This window comes from Xenopus tropicalis, chromosome 6 (genome assembly GCF_000004195.4).
Source record: "Xenopus tropicalis strain Nigerian chromosome 6, UCB_Xtro_10.0, whole genome shotgun sequence".
NCBI lineage: Eukaryota > Metazoa > Chordata > Amphibia > Anura > Pipidae > Xenopus > Xenopus tropicalis.
Window position 1 is genome coordinate 123,288,209 of NC_030682.2, and position 24,146 is coordinate 123,312,354.

General features: G+C 41.3%; 1 protein-coding gene and 1 long non-coding RNA gene across 2 annotated transcripts in view; both read left to right on the forward strand.

Moving 5' to 3' along the window:
- The first annotated feature begins 9,349 nt into the window (after nt 1-9,349).
- Nucleotides 9,350-24,146, forward strand: part of stmn2 (stathmin 2) — a 131,013-nt gene continuing 116,216 nt past the window's right edge. The window contains exon 1 of the mRNA XM_031903317.1: nt 9,350-9,597. Within this exon, the coding sequence (XP_031759177.1) occupies nt 9,426-9,597 (172 nt within the window). The 5' untranslated portion in view covers nt 9,350-9,425. The remainder of the gene's footprint in view (nt 9,598-24,146) is intronic.
- Nucleotides 19,884-23,910, forward strand: LOC116411467. Its single transcript, XR_004223114.1, has 2 exons — nt 19,884-20,119; nt 22,330-23,910. It is a non-coding gene; the product is annotated as an uncharacterized LOC116411467 (long non-coding RNA).

Consider the following 24,146-nt stretch of genomic DNA (forward strand, 5'->3'; position numbering starts at 1 on the left):
ATATTGGATTCTTTTAATTCCACCTTAAATGAGTGAGCAATATGGAATGGCAGCGCCTGCTTATATTAAAGAATATAAATGTTTACAATAATCTATACATATAAGGCTGAACAATTTGCTAAGATTCTTTATATTTAATTTGTACTAAACATCTGGAAGGACTACAAAAAAATGACAATATAATACAGGTATGGGACCTTTTATCCAGAATGCTCAGGACCTGGGGTTTTTATGTAATGGATCTTTATGTAATTTGGATCTCCATTAAGATCACCTTCCCATATTTTGGCACTTTCTGGATAACGGGTTTCCGGATAATTGATGTCTCGACAAGGCCAACTTTTTTCTCTCTAAAGCAATAATATAGCCCAGTACCTTCATTTTCATGTACTAAACATCACCTGCCCCACCCTTCACCTGTCTCGTCCCCCACCCAGTCTTCAAGAAATAAAAAGGTGTCAACTCTAGGTCCAAGTGGTGTTTGATTATGTGTGGTGGCAACCAAAATTTCCCCTGCAGATCATACCTCCCTCACTCAAAACCTTACCCCGGCACATTATTAGGTGACCAGGGGTGCTAGGAGAGAGCCTCCTTTCTGATTGCCACCACACAAGCTCTAGCATTTATACTTTCTTATCTGCCCTAGTTGCAATAAAATCTAGGAATCTAGATAACAACCACTAAATATGCCTCATTTTCTGGTATTCATGCAACTAAAAGAGATAACTAAGACAAAGTTTTTCCACATTATTCTAAGTAACTGTAGGGGATCTAAATGGTTAATGTCCCCTGCTCATCAGGAAGCCCCCTGGAGATAACCTATGCCCTGTGGAAGGGTAAGCATCCCCATTGCCTTAAGTGTGTTATGGGTATTTCCTAGTTTCCCAGTCTATAAAAGGAGAGAGATCCTACAATTCTTCCTATTTGGATTCCTCTGCAGATTTCCTTAGAAGGGGCTGGATGTGCTGCAGGCAATAGCAAGCCTCGGTACAATGAAATAAACCTAGGCAACCCAAGAAAGGGATATCAATGGGTATTAGCAAAAGACAAACGCGCTCCTTGTGCATTGTATTAAAGATCAACCACAACACAAGGGCAATTTTTTGTGGCCCTCTCTCTTCTACTTCTACTTCTTTTGGTCCTATCAAATACACTCACATGACAACCTTTGTGGATAGAAAAGGCCACAGCCCGTTTATTTGCAATGGTATCAAATTTGCCATTATTACACACAACCCCATTGAACAATAACATATTAATGTCATCATATAACATAACTTAGTCTCCTGGTAACATAATAACAATAAGCCACTGAAGGCTGCTTTGTGGAAGCTGTACCTGCCCCACCGCAATCAGTTCCCTGAGGTTAGAAACCCCCTTTCTCTAACCACCACAGCCCCATTTACCAACCTATGGCTGTAATTCCTAGCCTCAGGCCTAGCCTTCTGCCTGAATCTCCATTAGCTATGGAATCCCCGGCTGCGACTATGGTCCTCTCATTCACATCTTCCCTGTTACCACTCCTTTTTCTCCTCAAATAAGAGAGGGCGGGTGGGAGCTGCTGAAAACAAAATGGCACCTTTCCTCTGGGCTCCTCCCCACTTATCCTTTTCTTTCCTCCTCTTAGCCAACCCCCCACAATCTACCTATAATCCCTAGCACACAACACTTTCCCGGGCCTTTTTTTCCTAGCCTTGTCATGGCCCCCGTACCCTCAACTCCTGCCTCGTTCTATTCCAGGGCCCCCTTCCTGCATCACTTCAGCGAGGACTCATTTAAGAAACAGGGCCGTATGTAACAGATGTTCTAGTTGGAAAGCAGCAGTGCCAGGAAAGAAGTTCCCTTGAAGTCCCTCAGATTCCCATGGTGGGTGGTGCTCAGATTCTCTGGAAAGCAGAGGGACTTCAAATCCTAGTATCCCAGATGTCTTTACAAGAGAAGGTTTGGGGACATGGACACTGTGAGTCAGAGGCAGACTATTATAGTGAGGGGTTGGGTATGCCTGTGCAATAATATATGTACATACTGTATATTTTTCTTTTTGGAAGTTCAGATAGTGTTTATGAACCCTTTTTACATAATCCTAGTTTCATGATCTTATATAAAAAAAAACAGGGTGTGGGGCCTTTATGTATCAGGCAAAGGTTTCTTAAATTGCTCTGCATGTTCCCCAATAGCTGTAGGCAAGCGCCCCAGGAAAGACCTAAGGGATCATTTACAATGCACCAAGCGGTGTGTAAAGTGCAAAAGAGGCCTCAGTGGCCCACTTCTTTGCAGTTTGTACGTGTGTGCATTTGAAGGTTTTCAATCCGGTGTGAAAATAAAAGCATACATTTTCCCAAGGGTGCAAGTGCTTCTTAAAAGGTTACTTCACCTTTAAATTTACTTTTAATATGATGTAGACATTGCAAATAGAATATCAATCTCATTTTTTATTTTGTATGTTTTTTAGTTATTTAGTTTTTAGGTTTTTTTTAGCAGTTCTCAATTTGGTATTTTGCAAGCTATCTGGTTGATAGGGTCTTAATTATCCTAGCAACCAGGCAGTGGTTTAAACGAAAGATGGGAATATGAATAGTAGATGGCAATAAAAATACCAATAGTAAGAAAATGGTAGCCTTACAGAGCAATAGTTTTTGGCTGCTGGGGTCAGTGACCCCCTTTTGAAAAGCTGGAAAGAGGCAGAAGGGAAAGGCAAATAATGCCTTCCTCTAATGTCAGCAATGACACTACAGAGAACTCAGATTCACCCACACATCCCACAAATTCAGTCAGACCTACTACTGTATAAAAAGATAGTGAGAAAACCATCTAACACTGTACAATAAACCCATTAGATATTAGTGCACCGCAGTAACCGGCTGCTGGCAGCCCTCCTGCAATGCCAGCATGATATCACATGCCAACCCACGGCAGCCAACTCTGAGCTCCCTCTCCACACTGTGGCTTCATCCTGACCAGAACTGGTTCCATCAGATAAAACTAGTCTGGTCAGCCTACTGTAGTGAAATGGTTGGACAGCACTGATCTATATAGCTTTAGCCAGTCAGACATTTTTTTCCATTTAAAGTTTGGCTGCAGGGACTGCAGAAGTAGTCTAATTTCCCAATGATTAAAAGGTGCGTCTACCTGTTACTGACTAAAAAATAGAAAGCAAGTGGCTTCTGGGAACTGTAGTTCAAATACAGCTGGTAGCCGACAGCACATATTTCCCAGTACTTAGTGGCCGGACAGATTATGCTCATTGACTATAAATCATCGAGGTGATTTCCCAGTGTTTCCTTCCAACAAGCACCAATTATGCCAGTTCCTGCCAGGGCATGTGGGTATCTGGAATACTGTTAGATGATTAATTTCTTGGCCAAGTAACAACAAAACACATTTCACTTTTCATTTGACGTTTAAACCCTAATATCCTCCGGAATGCTATTTATTATCAATATATTTCATTATGAGCTGTCTGGCACTGTTACTAGAAGAATCTCAGTTAACATGCCAAGCCCTGGATTCCTGCACCTCTCACATAAAGCTAGTAGTATGTATCCCAGGTTATGGCTAACCCTTAGTGCCGCCTCAAAGTGTCTGCTTATAAGTGTGGAAACAGAGGTGAATTTGTTGATCACCTTAAAAGATTGACACTTTTGAATCTCACACTCAGAGAATAAATTGGAAGACTTATTAACGTTTCCATCATTTTTCCAGTGTAGATTATTGATCAGGCATTAATAAGTAGGCCCAGATATAGCACCAGCTATGGCAGCTCAACAAGCAAATGCGCCCAACAAATCACCGTCCCGACAATCAGATGACTTTCAAGATGACTTCACTTCACAAGTGAAAGAAATGCAATGATTGGTTGCTATGAGTAACTTAAGGGGGCGGTTCACCTTTATGTAACTTTTTAGTGTGTTGTAGAATGCCCTATTCCTAGCAACTTTGCAATTGGTTTTCATTATTCATATTTATTTTTTATAGTTTTTAAATGATTTGCCTTTCTTTTCTGCCACTTCCCACCTTTCAAATGGGGGTCACTGACCCTATTGGCCAAATACTATTGCTCTATGAGGCTACATTTTTAATTATTATTGTTAATTTTCATTACTTATCTTTCTGTGTATGCCCTCTCCTATTCATATTCCAATTTCTCGTTTTAACCACTGCCTGGTTACTGGGGTAAAAAAATACCCTAGCAACCAGATAGCTGTTTAAATACCAAATGGAGAGCTACTTAACAAAAAGCTGAATAACTGAAAAACCAAAAAAAATAAAAGAACATTGTAGACCACTGATTTCGCTGTTTCATAAATTAAAATGAATGAAAACCAAAAAAAAAAAAATTATGCATATGTAGCCCACTTTATAAATAGATGTGGCACTCCCTGCTGGTGTTTCTCTATTTGGCGCTTCCAGGAGTCCTGAGCCCCGCTTACTATGGGGGAACAGCTATTACTTTGTTCTTTGGCGTGCCTCCACCCAGGATAGGGATAGTGTGAACTATAGCTCCCCTCCCGGGACTTTGATGTTATGCTCCTGTTTAAGGGGATCCCAGCACCCCTGGTACCTTGCCCCCTTCCTGGGGTAGTTGCTTACCAGGCAGGCGAATCCTCCAGGAGTGATACACACACACACTGATGTAATGCTGAACAAGTGTTGTGTTTATTGGCAGAGTGGTAGACAGCTTTGGCATACAGGATACAGATTATGTCAGGATACTTTCTCTAGGCTTTGGATGTCCCCCTCTCTTGGGATACCGGCCACACTCCAGCCAAATGACCCTCCCTCTGAGGTTCCCTCCGGTACTCACGCCGAGATACCCTCTCTAGGGCTACCCCCGGTACTCACGCCGAGCAGACACCCCCTGGAGACCTCACCCCGGAAATGTCGACCAGCTATCCCCCAGATTAGGTACACTCCTATTCCTAGCTCTTGTATCCCTGACTCCAGCTATCAGTGCTGGGAGATCTTAATCTCATCTGTCTCCTGGTGGGGCCAAGCTGCCCAGCTAAATACCCTGTCTGCCACTCCTAGAGTGGCCTATGACTGATATCTTCCTCTCTAAACCCAGCCTGTCACTATCCTCTAGCCAGAGGGGTCCCAGGCAGGAAGACCTCCAGGCACATGGTTGCACAGCTTTATATACCGCGTGCACCCTGTGGCCTAACTACTGAACTGCAGGGAAGCTAACTCCCTGTTAACCCTTATAGTGCCAACCACCCAGGGTATTCCACTACTAAAGTGTTACCCTCCCTTGGGGTCTGTCCTGGGGGCAACCAACCTAGGGGACCCAATTTTGGGGATCCCTACATTCTCCCCCTTGACGGAAAATGTCACCTCCCGGCTGACATACCTTTAACCAAAACATATACATTTTACCCACACATTGCTTATACCAAACACTTTTTCCACGGTCCCTCACGATGTCTGCGTAGAAACCTAAATTACCGGGGAAAGAAACAATAAACCCACTTTTACCTCTCCCCCAACTCCCAAAGTCTTGGTATAAGTCCCAAAGTCCTTTTTCCTGAAAGAAATTGCACACATACTCAGAAATACACGGGACAATTATCTCTAAGGCAGACTTTAAAACTTTATTAAACAGATCCTTCCGGAATCCTCCTCCCCCCTCCTCCTTGAGGGAGTCCTACTCCCCAGGCGATCAGCACCTGCAGGGAGTCTTCCACCAACGGGTGGGTATATGCACACAACTGAGCAGCGCCAGCCGGCAGCTGCATTACCCTCATTTAGGGCCAGAACTTCGGGGCCTTTACCCCACAACAGCAGACTCTCCCCCTATTTGGGAGGGATGGCTGAGCAGTCCGTCACTCACCATCAACTTTTTAAACTTAAAGGGATTCACCCTTGGCTGTGGCCTCCTCACACGAGGTATGTGAAGCGTTGCTGTACGTCTTCATAGGAGGTGTAGTACCGTGGATGTGGCTTCTCCACCATCCGGCCATCTTCCAGATATGCCTCAGTGCTGAACAACCGGGGCCCTGGGTTTCGTTTACCACAACTGTGCACGGCGTGCTTCATGATAGTGCGACCCCACCACCATTCTTTCTCAGTCTTACGGATATACTGCCAAGCCTGCATCCGCCTGGCCCTCTCGGGGTGACTGAGGATATTGAGGGGCATCTTCTCCCTACGTTTTATGTCTTCCACCACCCACTCCTCCAGCATGCTTTCCACTCTTTCAAAGACCCAGAGGGGGGCGTAGGGCATATAGTATCCCCACATGCGGTACACCCGGAAATTTATGGTGCGCTGTACTCGAGACACCGACTTGAATACATCAGGGTTAGCTTCCCCGGGGAGTACCCAGAAAAACTTCTCCTCCTCCTTGCTTATCTTAGTAGGGGCTAGGAAACCTGTGGGGCCCCCCATCGGCGGGCTAAGAGCACGCTCTCCGTCTCCTTCCCCTTGATCGCTCCAACTTGGAGGGGTCTCACTAGAAGACTGGTTGGGACTGTCCCCATAATGGCGACGGGTCTCTATGCTGGCCACTGCCCCTTTAAGAGTCTGTAGATAGGACTTGGGGGGTAACACTTCTTCCCGTCCCGACTCATCAAAAGCAGGGGATGGGGGACCCATAAACTCCTCCCAATCTAGGTCGCGGGACCCCGAATAGCACCGGTGAAACTTTGCTTTACCCCCCCACTTTGGCCAGGGTTTACGGAGACTCACCCGGGCCTCCTTTACGATTAGTGGCCTTGGTTCCTCCTGACCTTCCATGTCCCCGGCCGCTGCCACCGCCAGCACTGGAATGGCGGGAGCGCCTATCTCCTCATCCGCCGCCGCTTCCACCACTGCAAGTGGTTCAGTGGGAGCGCAGGCGTCCTCTGGGGGATCTTGTGTGGGGCTCGGGTCCCCGGTCCCACGATCGCTGATACCCTCGGGGTCATCAGTCTCCTTGTCAGGCTCGTCCACTTCCAAGGACATTTCCTCTAATACTTCAGAGAGGGTCTCCCCCTCTTCGGTTCTCTCCACCGGGGGATCCATATCCGCCGGCCCATACCAGTAGGTTCGATCACACTGTGGGCACCTCGCCCCGGGTTGCATCATACCCCCGACCACCTCACCATCGCATCCCCCACACAGGGGTATCATCTGGGGAATGTTTCCGTTCACCCTCTTCTCGTAGAAGGTTCCGGACCACATGAACCGTCGGCCAGTGTCCCTCGGCATTAACCCCGGCTCCCCAGTTCCCACTGGGTCGGGAGATGGTGTGGGGCAAAGAGACCTTTCCTCACTGGTGGCCATTTTCTTTCCCTCTTGTGGATGCTTTGCTGGTCTCACAGTTGTTAGTCAGCAACTCCTCACGCTAGCTTAGCCAAACTCACTCTGGCCAAGTTCCAAAATGGCCGCGGTGACGTCACCGCCCAAGTCACGCCCAATCAGTTTGGCGCACTTATCCAGCCACACGGTTGGCTAGTCGCTCTAGGGGTGGCTCCAACAATCAGGAATGTTCTGCCCCCTCTCCCTCACGGGGCCTCCCTGGGAATTTCCCGGATCTGGTTGGCGCCACAGTCCTGCAATCTGGTTGGCCCAGAACAACTCCTCAGCTCTTTTGGCGCCAATTATCCCTCACTGGATACAGATACAGGGTGCCCAAGCTTTAATCCAATCGGGGGTCAGGCTTCCCAATTCACACTAGGCCCAAATGCTGTACTGTACTTGCTGTTCTCTTTTGCTGCTGTTTCGAAATCTCAGCAGTGCCTCCAAATGTAGCCCACTTTATAAATAGATGTGGCACTCCCTGCTGGTGTTTCTCTATTTGGCGCTTCCAGGAGTCCTGAGCCCCGCTTACTATGGGGGAACAGCTATTACTTTGTTCTTTGGCGTGCCTCCACCCAGGATAGGGATAGTGTGAACTATAGCTCCCCTCCCGGGACTTTGATGTTATGCTCCTGTTTAAGGGGATCCCAGCACCCCTGGTACCTTGCCCCCTTCCTGGGGTAGTTGCTTACCAGGCAGGCGAATCCTCCAGGAGTGATACACACACACACTGATGTAATGCTGAACAAGTGTTGTGTTTATTGGCAGAGTGGTAGACAGCTTTGGCATACAGGATACAGATTATGTCAGGATACTTTCTCTAGGCTTTGGATGTCCCCCTCTCTTGGGATACCGGCCACACTCCAGCCAAATGACCCTCCCTCTGAGGTTCCCTCCGGTACTCACGCCGAGATACCCTCTCTAGGGCTACCCCCGGTACTCACGCCGAGCAGACACCCCCTGGAGACCTCACCCCGGAAATGTCGACCAGCTATCCCCCAGATTAGGTACACTCCTATTCCTAGCTCTTGTATCCCTGACTCCAGCTATCAGTGCTGGGAGATCTTAATCTCATCTGTCTCCTGGTGGGGCCAAGCTGCCCAGCTAAATACCCTGTCTGCCACTCCTAGAGTGGCCTATGACTGATATCTTCCTCTCTAAACCCAGCCTGTCACTATCCTCTAGCCAGAGGGGTCCCAGGCAGGAAGACCTCCAGGCACATGGTTGCACAGCTTTATATACCGCGTGCACCCTGTGGCCTAACTACTGAACTGCAGGGAAGCTAACTCCCTGTTAACCCTTATAGTGCCAACCACCCAGGGTATTCCACTACTAAAGTGTTACCCTCCCTTGGGGTCTGTCCTGGGGGCAACCAACCTAGGGGACCCAATTTTGGGGATCCCTACACATAATAAAGAGAAATGAAATTGTAAGCATTTTGCAACTTTCCAACATACACTCATTGCAAATGTTCAATGGTTTCACGGATATTTGTAAATATAACTGCTAGAGATGGCACTGTCTATCCGACCCTCAACTCTCTGACCTGGTGGTTCTGACTACTGAATGGATGTAGCTAAAGCCAGCTGATTAGTAGAACATTGTGTGGTGAGGCAGAACCAGCAGTGCAGAAAGGGACAAACACTGCTCACAATACCATTTACAAATAGCATTGTTAATAAATATATATTGGATAAAACTTGCTTAGAATGAATTACCATTTTACTCAGGTTTCCATCACCATTACACTTGCATTTCATGGCAGGTTAGTATGCTGGTCTAATATGGGCAAGGGTACATGAATATAGCAGGTTCCTATCGCAGACAAGCTACTGTTATACTGTTCAAAGATTAAAAATTGCCTTTTGTGCCAACTGTGCCCAGCTGGTTTCCCATTATTTCTAATTGCACAGGTGCCTTGTGATTTCCTATAAGCGCTGCTGGTTACAAGGAACAGGCGTAGGAGGAAAAGTTTCGTTTTGAAAACCTGGGGAAATTCCCGAGTTATTGTGAATAAAAAGAGCGAAGAGCCGGCGGGGACTTTCAGTTGACTGGGAGCAGCGGCAGAGAGCTGGCAGTTAGTGGGGCAGCCGGCACGGAGGGAATGCTCTGGCACCGCAGGAAGCCTATGGGAAGGGGACGCAACAGGAATGGAAAGCTCTAGGAAAGAAGAGCTTCGGGGGAATGGAAGGCTCTGGCAAAGGGAATGCTTCGGGACTAAAAGGCTCTGGGAAGGAAAGGCTACCGAACTGGAAGGGATAAATGAATGGCTAAAGGCTCCGATAACCCCCAGGACTGTACAGAGAGGCTCCCGTGTGGCAGGTAAGGAATGACACTAAGGGAGATCTTTAGTCACTGAGAGCCCCGAGCACGACCAAAGTCTGCCTGACGCGTACATGCCTGCGGCTCTGCCAGCCAACTCCTACTTTGTTGGTGAACTATCGCTCTCCCCACTTTGTGCCCAGCCCCACACGGCATGCTGTCTGTTAGTAGCCCAGCGATAAGTGCAGAGACACACAGAGTCTCACAACGTGTGGAATCGCATTGCGACAGTCTGTAGGCTTGGGCACACGGCAGGCAGACTTTGGATATAGGCAGTGTGTCCTGTAACCCGCCCCGACACGTTGTTCATAATGCCACACGCTTACCATTTAACATTGTCTGGAAGCTGATAAGGATTGCTGCCGCCACTCACTCATGTTTCATTGTCGCAGAGTAGCTGCGTCCTCTCCTTACGATCCATGTCCGTGCGAAGAGCAGTGTGGTTGCAGCAGCAGTTAGTCGCTTGCGATCCGAGCGCTGCTCTCTGCTTACAAGCTGTGCGCCATGGGCGAATAACATTTAACTCAATAAATGACCCTCCTTATGGGCTTCTCTTGTTTCTTTTTTTTCCCATAGGAACTTCCGTCTGTGCACATTACTTTCAGTTTCAGGCAGAATGAATGGTGGCAGTGCAGCACCTTGGGCTGTGGGGAGAGGGGCACACTGGCACACTGGGCACACAGGCTGGGGCTCACAACACTTAACCCCTTGCAGGAAGCCCTAGCCACATGACTGGCTGCTAAGTGGCTGCTTTGGCTTGTAGCTATATACAGATGATCTGCTTTCAATTGAGACCTGTCCAACTATGTTACAGATCACCCAGGAGTACACGGACTTAAGCTCTCAGGTTACTAACCCCCTATCTACTATGCAGTATTAGGTCATTGCTGCCTGGGCACATTCTCATGCAGGAGGCAAGTGCCAGCCTCTGGTGACTTTATTCTTGCTCATCTCTTCATGCCCAGGAACTATTCTTGCCCTTAGCACACTATTGCAGACAGTTATAGTAAACCCCCCTGGGGGAAGAGTGATAAAAACATGGCGGGCTGTACTAAAATGACCACTTTGCCCATGGCATTGCTTTAATCCATAGGCTTCAGTGACTTGTATTTTTCATTCCCCCCCCTATTAATTAACTAAAGGTTCTGCTACACTGTGTTTTGGTCTGTGCCAAAACAGCCCTATGATTTGACGTTTGACAGGTGACAGCGGCCAAAGCACAGAAGCCCCAGGGGATGGCTGGACAGTTATACATTCAGTCTATAGATTTCTGCATACTAGGCACTTTCAGGACACGTGTTCAAATGAAGTAACATACAGTAACATATTCCATAGTCCTGCCTTGGCTTTGTTGGAAGCCAATCTGTGCGAGTGTTCGCACACGTGAGGCTTGCAGGCTGCGAATAAGAGTCGTGCACTATATTTCCTTGTTGGCAGCTGTGTTTCACTTAGTTCTACTGAAAGCATGGAAATGTGTGCCCCTACAAACAAATGGGAGATTTGTCTTGGCAGGTACCCAGCAAGAACACAGTGCAGCACATTGCAACTGTTCATTTATGTATTCATTTACTTACACAAATATACCATGGCTGGGCCCCTCACAATGTATTGTCTAATAACTGCGTCACACACTTTGTAATCGGGTGATAGTGTGCTACTTCTCCTGCAAGTATCTTATTAGCAGTAAGCTGTGCTACATATATTCTACATCTGAATGACCAGCACTGAAATGGTTTATACACCTGACCCCATCAGGGCTCTTAGATGCAACTACCAGAGGGCACATGGCATTGTTGTATTGGATATCATAGAGGATTTATGGCAATTGGTTATGGGCATCACTGCCCAAAGTGCTGTTGTATATAAATAAGAGAATAAAATCGAAATAAGCAAGGACACAAAACTGTATGTAAACTGGGTACAAGCACATTCAAAGACAATATTCTCAAACCACATATGTAATATATTCGTATTGTAAAGATTATAGTATAATGGATTGATACAAATATATCAACATATAAAAACAAAATTATAATACAAATATATCATAATATAACAAAAAATTGGATACTGCATTTAGTGGGTTTTTAAACAAAGAAAATAATTATCAATCCATAGAAAAGCCCAATATTTTGGTCACACAGCAGTAATCACAGTCAATGGGCTTTCAAAGGGATTGTTCAATTTTTCAATGAACTTTTGATGTAGAGAAGTGCGGTCCAACCTATTACATGACGGTTATATTTAATACTGTATGTTGGAGAACCGGATTAAATTAAAATGATGTCATATAGTGATGTCTGTGGAACCTCTAAACAGACTGGGGGCCAAAAATAATTCTTTAGGGGGCCCCATCCAGCCCGTGGGCCTTCAGTTGGACAGCCCTGATGAAGAAAATGCTATTCTAAGACAATTTGCAATTTGCGCTTTTTATTATTTGCTATGTGGTTGCTAGGGTTCGATTTAACTTAGCAGCCAGGGGTTTGAAAGAGACACAGGAATATATATATATATATACACACGCACTGATAGATGCCGCTCTGCTCTCACAGAACTTATGAAGAAATAAAGTTCTTTATTGAAACAGATCATCAGTTCATCAGTTTCAATAAAGAACTGTATTTTTTCATAAGTCCTTTGAGAGTTGCTTCAATCAGCATGTGTATTTATGTTGAAGACTGCACACAGGCATACTTTCCTTCTGATGACATGAGTGCCGGCAGCTCTTGCTATATATATATATATATATATATATATATATCATTATCAAGGTCCTATTATCAAGGTCCTATTGAGGACAGAAACGTCGGACAAGTTTTGTGCAATGTGTTCAGAATAAAGTTGTAATTGCTTTTACAGGGTGTTAAAGTCTTATGATAAATTTTCTGTATACTAATTTTGACTCTGCCCCCCGCTATGTATGAATTTGTGCAGACACCTCAAGGACTGATATATATATACAATATACAATATTATACAATATATATATATATATATATATACAATATTCTCAGACCAGCACATTAATAATTAATGAACTATTAATACTTTATGCCTTGTTTATAAAAACATTGCACAAAAAAATTGTCGTTTCGGTCCTTATTACGACCTTTCTCAAGGACCGTAACATTGAACTTTTTTGTGCAATGTGCTCATAAAGTTTAAATAAGGGTGTGCTGGTCTGAAAACAATTTTTTATACAATTGATTATATATTGTATGTATATACAGCCTGCAAGTTCCTCCCTTTAATAGAAAAGGAATACATGTGTGGCTGATATGCCATTAATTTTGATGTAAATATTGGCTAACAAAAACAGTTTTTTAACTTGAGTAAACAGAGTGTTATCACTTTTGGAGATAATTCCCTTCTCAACTGACGATTGCACCAAAAGGTTCCCTGACTCGCATTATTATAGGATTATTATAAAGATAATAACAAACTATTCTGAGCTCTAAACAAGCAGTAACTGCCCCCACTCTTTATTGAATCTGGGCCTGAGCTTGTAATATAGATTGACCCCTGACATGCAATTAACAATATATAAAAACAATTAAATAATAATTATAATTAAATGCAAACTCTTGATTACTCTACTACTCTCTACTGAGTGCATCTCCCAAGGATATTCATGAACCCCCAGATGGCTCAATAGCTCTACTGTTTAAATGACATTATGATTTTTTGGCCTCCTCAAACATTCTGTAAAGTGAATAATTGGCCCAATATATGGAAATAATTGGGCAGCACTAGCCTGTATCATGTGTTTTGCTGCACATCTATTGTAGCCAGAAGTCAACGACCTTAAAGCAAAGCAATGTGAAATATGCACTTGACTTGCCTTTTTTTTGGACCCTTTACCTGAATTATCATACAGTCTGTATAGGAACAAGCTATACTTTTATTTGATTTAAAGCACAACTTTCCAGTGACAATGGTATGTTGCTATGAGTGTATCATTGTGGGTGGCAGACCGTGGTTTCATGCTAATTCACATCAGCCTCAGTCTGTCAACAGAATATTTACTACAGCTGTTCTCTGTGTTCCATCCATGTCTGTGGGTTGTGGAAGGCAGATCAATCCGTTAAAAAGGGACTGGAAAAATATTTACCCTTGAAAACAATGTTTTATATTTTTGAATTAGGATGAAGAAATTCTATATTTTTTTATAAATAATATACATTCTATTTGTGTAATTTCTCATGGGGTGATTTATGCCCCAAGTGATTTTTAGTATAGCCCCATTCATCTACATGGGAATGGGCTACACCCACAGGTACAGCTGCGGCCAGGCAACTATCACTCAGAAACACTCACTACCACATTTTCAAGTGATAGCTGCCTGCTCCTTAAGTGCACCCATGGCAGGTGAATACAATTGCAATAGATGGATTCTGAACCCGCACCAATGGGAATAAGCACATAAAACTGTCCAGCCCACCCCCAACAACAAGCGCCTGATAATAATTCATACTGCTACCCCAGGTTATGTATTGCATTTCACTGTATTTTACTGTGCAGAGTGTGCTTGAGGGGCCAATAATCACTGCCTCACACTGTATATAGTACGCTTGGTATGTCAGTGCTCAGTGCTTGGGGGCCACATTGTGCCATGAAATGTTGGGGGCCCAATGGAACAAGAAAAAGAGAGGTGATAAGGCAGGGATTAAACCATCAGCCACATGGAGAGAGCGAGAGGCAGGGACTATTTGCCCACCCAGCCCTGGAATCCTGTGCCAGCTGGCAACACCTTGGGGCCCATTTACTTACTCACGAACGGGCCGAATGCGTCCGATTGCGTTTTTTTCGTAATGATCGGTATTTTGCGATTTTTTCGGAAAATTATCGCGACTTTTTCGTTACCAATACGAGTTTTTCGTAGCCATTCCGAAAGTTGCGATTTTTTTCGTAGCGTTAAAACTTGCGCAAAAAGTTGCGATTTTTTCGTAGTGTTAAAACTTGCGCAAAATGTTGCACCTTTTAAGTTTTAACGCTACGGAAAAAGCGCAACTTTTCGCGCAAGTTTTAACGCTACGAAAAAATCGCAACTTTCGGAATGGCTACGAAAAACTTGCGTTTTTTTGCGCAAATCGTATTGGTAACGAAAAAGTCGCGATAATTTCCGAAAAGTTGTAAAGGCGCCGAAAAAATCGCAAAAAATACGAAAAAGTCGCAAAATGTTCGTTTTCCAATCGGAATTTTTCCAATTCGGTCGGAATTCGTGTCTTAGTAAATCAGCCCCCTTGTGTAGGGGGCCCTGCCAAAATGGTCATAATTGGGCCCCACAGTTTATAAGACTGGCCCTGAATAGAGGAGAAAGATGGATCACTGAATATTTGAACAAACATTGCATATATATGCTATCTATAGCAGTCACCTAAAAAAACATGCACTACCGCAAATACAAGTTGACAATGTAAGGTGTTTCTGACTTTTTGGCATTTCAGATTTATATACAACCAAACACTGCAAAACAATGTGTGCAAGTTGCATTAAGTTGAATTTTGCCTGCCACATTGTTTTGGGTTTGGTTGTATATAAATCTAAAATGCCAAAAAGTCAGAAACACCCTCCATTGTCAACCTGTATTTGCGGTAGTGCATGGTTTTTTTAGGTGACTGCTATAGAGATAAATAAAGAGGGATTCTGGGTGTTTAATGCAAGGTGGTTGAAATATAAAATAAAAAGCAGCAGGCAAAATCCCTAAAATGATGGCATAAATATTAAAAAATCCCAATTTACATCCATTATACAAATCAGATGTATTATTAGATGTGCCAGTGCAAAGGATTTTGTTTACTGCCCTGGAAGGTCCAGTGAGGGTGACGTAGAGGCCCATTTATTAGCATTCTAATTTTAGTGTTTTGGTTTTTTTTAGTGTTAAAAAATACGATTCGTGAAAACAAAACAAAATATGAACGTTAGTAAATGGGCCCTTTAGTGTCCCAACATGGCCATTTGCACCAGGAGCTCCCTCAATGTACCATCTGTTATTCTCATAAATGCGCATCCCCCATGGGCAGTACTAACAGTATAAGGCCAAAAAAGAGGAAATCTAAAGAAAACCATAATAACACCACTATGATGTGTCTGATGCCAGTATGATGTATTTGAACACACAATTATGGTTGCAAAAGTGCAACAAACATGCAAGCTGCAATATTTTTAATCCTTTGCACCCTAATCCATGGGCGAGAGCTCAGAACGAATGGAATGGAGTACAATAACGCCCACTTTCCACAGGAAAACAGCGCTGCTTGTGTTCAGTAGTGGTTGGCAGGGGGAGGCATAAAGGCCCCCTATCATCCCATTACTTTTTTTGTTATTTAGACACACAAGTTAGTGAGCACAAAGGAACCACATACCTTTTGCTTGCCTTACGGCGGGCTGTAAGAAAAGGGCTGCCCTTTGCCTGCCGTAGCTGCATGTTCAACACGAGGTGCCGAGTGCAGCAAGTCCCAAGACACAAGTGCTTATTGAATGAGTGCTAATGAGAGAAATATTTAGTGCCCTAGGGTCTTCCTGAATAACTACTAAAAACCTAATATAGGTCTAAATTTATTAAAGATAGTGGTAAATAAAAAGTGCTCATTTCAAGACCTGTGTAAAATCACTCTGCTTTTGGCCTTATCCCTTTATAGGGTCGTGGTACACCCTACAACTTATAATATCCTTATATTTTACAATAGGGGGTACATTATTCACTAAATATTATAATTACAGTACGTTATGTGATATTACATAAACTGGTCCATATGCATGAGAAGTGGACACAGCCTCTGTGTAGACTTGTATGTTGAGCTAACTGCTTGGGGTTTTCACACGGGGTGACATTTAACTAAAGGTCAAGCCCAGTGGCTGGCATTCTTCTATTCTCAGAATGTATAGCTGGGATTGTCTGATTCCCAGGGAACTGTAATCATTTGCTTCACATTCGTGGGAAAAAAAACTTGTCCTGCATCTAAAAAACCTTCTTCAAATTAAGAATTTGCTTTGTTATCAAATGTGCCCACAACTGTGCATTAGCAGAACCCATCTGTAGCCATAGGAAATGGAGTGACTGGATAAAGCAGAGGTATTTTCTGCTCTCTATAGTGCATTGTACATTGAGGAGTTACTGGAAATTAGTAACAGCCAGTGTGCTGGATGGAAATGGCTTCCCAAAGTATCATATTAATCCATTTCTGTCAACCTGATCCCTGGACACACTCTGACTTTCCCACACCTATTATTATGGCTTACTTACCTGCATTACTGCTCCACGCTCAAACTGGGCTCCTTCAACCATTCAGTCTTCTTGATACATAAGTCTTTATCTCATGTTTCAATACTTCATTAGGTCCATCACAGCTCTATGGAAAATGTTACCATGTACATTAAATAGATATTAAAGGAATACACACACCATGCACATAATGTAAATGCAACTGAAAGCAGTATTTGTTTATGCAATTTTGCTTTCTGGTTCTGACTTTTGAAGTGTAACTGAGGTAATTTCTCCTCTAGGTCTTTTAATCTCCCGCTTCTGCTATACTGAATCAGAACCAGCAGTGCAGATAATAGAAACAACCATTCAGCTGCTGCTTTAAAGAGCAATAGCATTTGCAATTTACCTGTACTGTACTATAAAACCATTGACCAAATGTAATGAATATATAGTGTACATAGACTTAGTATGCAAAATCCCCTTTAGCAGCTTCCCAACCAACCCATCCGGCACAAATCTAATGTGCAATTTGCTTTTGAATTAATACTAAAGGAGCAGGGTAGCATAATGGCTTTGTAATGTTTCAGTCTGCTGACTTTGGGTTTTAGGTAGGAAACGTTAGAATTTAAGGTAATATTATTATATAATATTCAGGTTAAGTCGAAGCTTCATCAGGCTGACACTTATTTAATCCTGATTGTATGAATTATAGTTTGTAACTGATCTACTTCTGTCTCATAAAGGAGTAACCCAACTATGTGTTTCCTACACATACATACATCTACTGTTGAACCCCCATTTCAGGGGACCAGAGAAAAAAGGTGTATAATTCAAGAAATTCATTATCAATTATATATTGTGACCACCAAAAAACAACGTAAAATTAGGAAACAGAAAATTGAGGTTTGGTTTCACTGTATACCTACTGCATTTTCAGGGTTAATCTTGAGCCTTATTCACATTGCTGGTTTGGCTTTATCTGAGTTATATTTTTAATTGAAAGTAACGTTTATATTTTTTACAATTTTATACGATATGTTTATAGACTTACATTTAGCTGTTTAGGGCCAAGCCTAAACGACATACACCTACACTTGGCTCTATTAGGGTACAGACTGCTGAATCATTATGTACATAGTAATAGATACAGTTACATACACTGTACAATTGTTTTATTTTGTTACTATTTTATAAAAGATCATTTTTTACTTTTATTCTCTGTGCAAAATATCTAGTCTTACCTTGTTACTACTTTTCTATGCATTTTTCCAGGAATCCCCTAAAACATCATTTCTTTGCCAACAAATATTTTCATAAACCTTTACCTTACATCAAAGGGAGGTTGGATCAGGCTAGCAACATGCAAAGCCTCTGCATCGTTAGGCTAAACATGCAAAACTCCAGCATTATGAACAAAAACCATGTGGGGGCAATATGTGTTAGTGCATGTATCATTTTATTAATGTAGTTATTAGCTTTCATAATATGTATTTTGCTATTTTATGCTATCATGATAACTATACAGGTATGGGACCTGTTATCCAGAATCCTGGGGATCTGGGGGTTTTCAGAAAAGGGTTTTTTTCCGTAATTTGGATCTCCATACCTTAAGTCTACTAAAAAAGCATTTAAACATTAAATAAACCCAATAGAATTGTTTTGCCTCCAATAAGGATTAATTATATCTTAGTTGGGATTAAGTACAGGTACTGTTTTATTATTACAGAGAAAAGGAAATCATTTAACCATTAAATAAACCCAATAGGACTGTTCTGCCCCCAATAAGGGGTAATTATATCTTAGTTGGGATCAAGTACAGTTACTGTTTTATTATTACAGAGAAAAGGGAATCATTTAACCATTAAATAAACCCAATAGGACTGTTCTGCCCCCAATAAGGGGTAATTATATCTTAGTTGGGATTAAGTACAGGTACTGTTTTATTATTACAGAGAAAAGGAAATCATTTAACCATTAAATAAACCCAATAGGACTGTTCTGCCCCCAATAAGGGGTAATTATATCTTAGTTGGGATCAAGTACAGGTACTGTTTTATTATTACAGAGAAAAGGGAATCATTTAACCATTAAATAAACCCAATAGGGCTGTTCTGCCCCCAATAAGGGGTAATTATATCTTAGTTGGGATCAAGTACAAGGTACTGTTTTATTATTACAGAGAAAAGGAAATTATTTTTAAAAATTGTAGTTCTTTGATTACAATGGTGTCTATGGGAGATTGCCTTTCTGTTATTCTGAGCTTTCTGGATAACAGGTTTCTGTATAATGGATCCCATACCTGTGCTTATTACTGAATAATATAATACTGCTGACCACAAGATCTGTAAGTGTTCTTACATTTTAATGATGAGCCATACACAGATTTATCCTAGTCTGTATGCAAAAGTGCTTTTAATTTAATTTTAAAAAGTGCCCATTGTGTTTCCAAAAATGCAGAACCAATACTGTATCACCAAAACAATAAGGCAATTTATGTTCAGTCACTGAGCCATACAAGCATATGAGCCTTTAGTTTTGTGTCGAGTTTGTTACCTTTAAAACCTGACAGCACCTGGCAAACCCTGACTGTCTGGTTCATAACTGAAAATGCAGCAAATATATATATATATATCTCAAAATAAAACAGCCAGCACCAAGGGTCTTTGTGTTTCAAAAAATCTCTTGTGTATTATAATTGCATGTACAACCGACGTTTCGGTCCCTTTTGGGACCTTTTTCAAGGTGCAAATACATACAGCAACTCAGTTTAAATAGCCTCCTCCCATGAATCCAGGGAGGGCCAGTGACATTATATGCACATTAACCCCATAGTGACCATTAATACCATATACCAATTATATCTGTTGCACATATTTAATACCCCAATCTAGTTAAAACTGCAACGATATTAAACAGCATACATGTGTATAAAATTGCCCCCACATCTATAAATACTCGTGCAACATTGTATATTATGTGAACATTATGTGAACCATATAAAGTGCAATTTTGCTAAATTAGTAAAATTTAAAAACAATACATGACTATGCACAGTTTCCTATGTCCATGGTCCCAAAGTTTCCCATATTATTAACCCATTGACTCCTATTCGTACAATTTTACTTTGCTTAAATATAATACATTCATATAGATTATATGACATTTATAGTATCTATACCCGGGTCAATATAATACAGTAATACATCTTAATAGGTATTATTTTTCTGTCAAAAAACAGTTCAATTGCAACGTGGTGTTCAGTCCCCTCGGTGCAACACATCCCAGCTTGTGAATCCAGAAGGCCTCCTTTTGTAGGTAAGGTGAATAGAGCGATCAATAAATGTCTTAGAAGTTCATTTAGGTCGCCGGTCAACAAGGGATTGTCAAAAGGAAATCTAAATATAATAGCGCTGAACGTTGTGTACTCAGGTCAGAATGACGTGAGTACACAGCGTTCAGCGCAGGGTATACCCTGATGCACTATACGAGGTGGGGGAGTTGCAGTTCAGCCCTAGTGGATGATTATTTGTTCTTTTCTATTATATTTAAATTCTTTTATATATTATCTATCTCTCTCCTATCAAACCCTTCCTTGTGATACTGTTACTTTTTTATATATATTTTTTATTTTCTTATGCATTGGTGTTGGGCAATCACTTACTACACAGCTAGTGACGTCATCAGTTGGATTTTGGCGCCATTTTTTGATTTATGAGTCAGTTTGTTGCATTGTGTGTTCACTTTGAGAAAGGCTGGGGAGCCAGCCGAAACGTTAGTCTGCCTGAATAAATTTTCTTTATTTTTGCACTAAGACCTGTGAGTGCGGCATTTCTTCTTTGTTCTGTATATATATATATATATATATATATATATATATATATATAGAAGAAATGCAATGTTATATATATATATATATATATATATATATATATAATAAAAAAGAAACACCTAGAAAACAGGGAATAATTTATTAAATTAAAATTGCTATGTGGGCAGCGATGATTTTCCTAACATTGCACTTCTTCTTGTGTGTGTCTCTCTCTCTCTCTCTCTCTCTCTCTCTCTCTATATATATATATATATATATAATTTACTTTTTAATTTAAAATCATTTCTAATTAATTTATGAGTGGTACAGGTATATGTTTATGCTGGCAATATTATTATTTTTAATATATTTTTTTGTTAAATGTATGCTGAGAGCCATTATATGTACTAATTAGTTGCGTATATAACAACAACCGTATCTAATATTACCTTTATTTGTACAGCACTTTTAAGGAGAACTAAGCCCTAAAAATAAATATGGCTAGAAATGTAATGTTTTAAATATTGAACTTATCGAACAAGCTTAAAGGTTACCCGGGACTTTAAAATTGTCACAGGGGGATACTTTTAGAATTGTCAGTGACACTACACATGCTCAGGGGGCTCTGGGCAGCTGTTGAGAAGCTAAGCTTAGGGGTCCTCGCAAATTATCAAGCATAAAATTAGGTTCGTCTGTCATAGAAGTTGATGCTACAGGTCTGATACTAAATTTTGTTGCTAATTGCACTGGTTTCAGAGCTGCCATATAACTACAATCTGTATTATTTACTAATCAGCCTTACACTGTTCATTTATATTCTATATATACAGTATATTGTGAGTGGGTCCCTAAGCTCAGGTAAGTGACAGCAGCACAGAGCATGTGCAGGGAATCAGCAGAAAAATAGAGGGGGGTTACTAGGGACATCAGGGAACAGATCTTCCCTGCTAAAGGGCCTACTTCTTTAGTTAAGCTTCAGTTCTCCCTTAAATCAGACTCAGACTATATACATTGACAGACAGCACTCAACTTTATGTTGCAGAATCAAGTATTATCATATGAACTCTTTATTTTATGGACTTTTGTATTACAAAATATATTTGATGAGAGAACTTAAATCTACAATGCTATATGATTTCTTGATACGCACTTTGAACAACTGTGTGTACAGTGGAGGATGCCTATGTGAATACAGGTATGGGATTAATTATCTGGAAACCTGTTATCCAGAAAGCTTCAAGTTACATGAAGGTCATCTCCCATAGACTTCATTTTCATAACATAATTTAATTTTTTTTAAATGATTTGCCTTTTTTCTCTATAATAAACAGTGCCAACTAAGATATAATTAATCCTTATTGGAAGCAAAACAATCCTGTTGCATTTATCTGGAATACCCCTAGTCCCAAGCAATCTGGATAACAGGTCCCATACCTGTATATTGATGTAAGTTTGTACTTTCCACTTGGTAGTGTGTGATGGTGCCACAGTGTATGTGCAGATATACACAGCGTAGAAAGAGAATTGGTCAAAATACACAGCACCCCTTTATTACACTGCTGAATTATATTGCCATACAAGAAAAAGTTTTAAAGAGTAGAAGTCCCTATTTTGTACTATTCTATAGTTTGATCACTTGTTTAACCTAAATGCTGAATAATTACAACAAATGATATTTGCTTGAAATCTATATAAGTTTTTTTTTTTATCTTTTTAGGCAAGTTCATGTTCTGCTACCAGGAGCAATAAACAGACATCTATTCTGGGTGAAGGTACAACATATGGCAGGAGGAGTTGGCTCTGACAGTTTGTGTATTTTTAACTAGTTACTTTTTTGCAATCCCTTGAAATGCTCATTTTATCTTATGAGTGTCTAGTTCTGAATATTTGTGTAGAGTTATATATATAAAAATATACATCAGACAGGCAAACCTTACTTTGCCTGCCACTTATAAAATCATATTAACCTTGTTTAACTGAACACCTTTAAAATCTGTCACCAGATCATGCTTTTAAAGAAGTTTTTTTTATTTAATATTATTTATTTTATTGCCAATAGATTAACCACAATAGTGCAAGCTAGAACGCAATATTTATTCTGCGGAAAGATTTACTGTACCTGAGTAAATAACCCTAGAAACTCCCTCAGTTTGTTTAAGATAGCAGCTGCCATTTTAGCTTGGTCTCCATTACTTCCATGCTGCTGGTAGCATAGATTACACATTCTGATGGGAGGGGGAGTGAATTCTTATGGGAGGGAGAGCAGGAGAAGGGAGAGAGGAGAGAGCTGAGCATACTCCGAGCCCAGGAATGAGAGGAAGTCAGATACCAAAGTACATGTATACACAAAACAAGACAAGAAATCCAGTGTTTCTTTTGATAGAGGACTGTGAGTGCTTAAGGCTGTATTTACATAGACCTTCCTGATAAAGCTTACTTCGTTTTTACCTTTCCTTCTCCTTTAACAAAATGCACCTAAAGTGTTGCAGAGATGTTTTTTTCATAATTACTACCTTACAGAATTCATTTGAACCCCTTTTCAATTAAGGATAATATGATCCACCTATTTTAGAGGTGTTTGGCTAAAATCTAAGGCTAATGTCACACCATGTGTATGGAGTATATTTTCGGCAAGCCGAAAAATGCATACATGTGCCTGTACCCGAGCCTATGCCATTCATTCGGGTGCAGGCACAGGTAGGAGCGTATGGCACATATTTTCAGCAAGCGTTTTTTGCATTGCCAAGAATATACGCCATACGCATGATGTGGCATGAGCCTAATCCATATAAAATCCAGGTGCTGCTGGCTTAATTGAGAATTTAATTAATATGGTACCAGCCCTGCCATAGAAACCTGTGTAGTTTGATATATGGTTTACAGGTAATGTAAAAGTTATAGGGATTGTCTCTAAATAATTGAAGGACATAACTGTAATCTAGCTATAAACTACAGTGCCTTATAATTCAAAATAAGATGCATTTTGCCAAATTTGAGCCACACTCGGCAAGACAATACATTTTTCCAAACTCCACGAGAACCTGAGTGTCCAGCTGACTCCTGGGAGAGGGTTTCCCGTGATAACATTGCTGAATTGGCGCTATACACACTAGGAATAATATATATCATTTTTGCCAAATCCTTTGTCAGGCTTTTATACAAATAACTTGCTGTGCTTTTCTATGCTCATCAAATATTTCTCCATTTCTAATAAAAATGCTTGCAGTACTGGTTCTCATTAAAAATCACTAATATTGTGATAAAAATTACCACACAATAAAGATGAAAATTAAATATGTAAGTTTGTTGCTGTTTGTTGCTGCTCCCAACCATGTATTATTTAAATTCAAAGTCAAGGTAAATTTGTATAGTGGCCACTTTGGCTCATTGTGATGAAAGAAAATACATTTTGCATGAAGGAATTAGTGGGAAATGGTTAAAATCTGAGAATTATATGACCCTTAAGGGGGCTGAAATAGAAAGCTATGGAAGCTAAAGGTGGTGCGTATGGTTTCCGTGGTAGTTATTTATAAG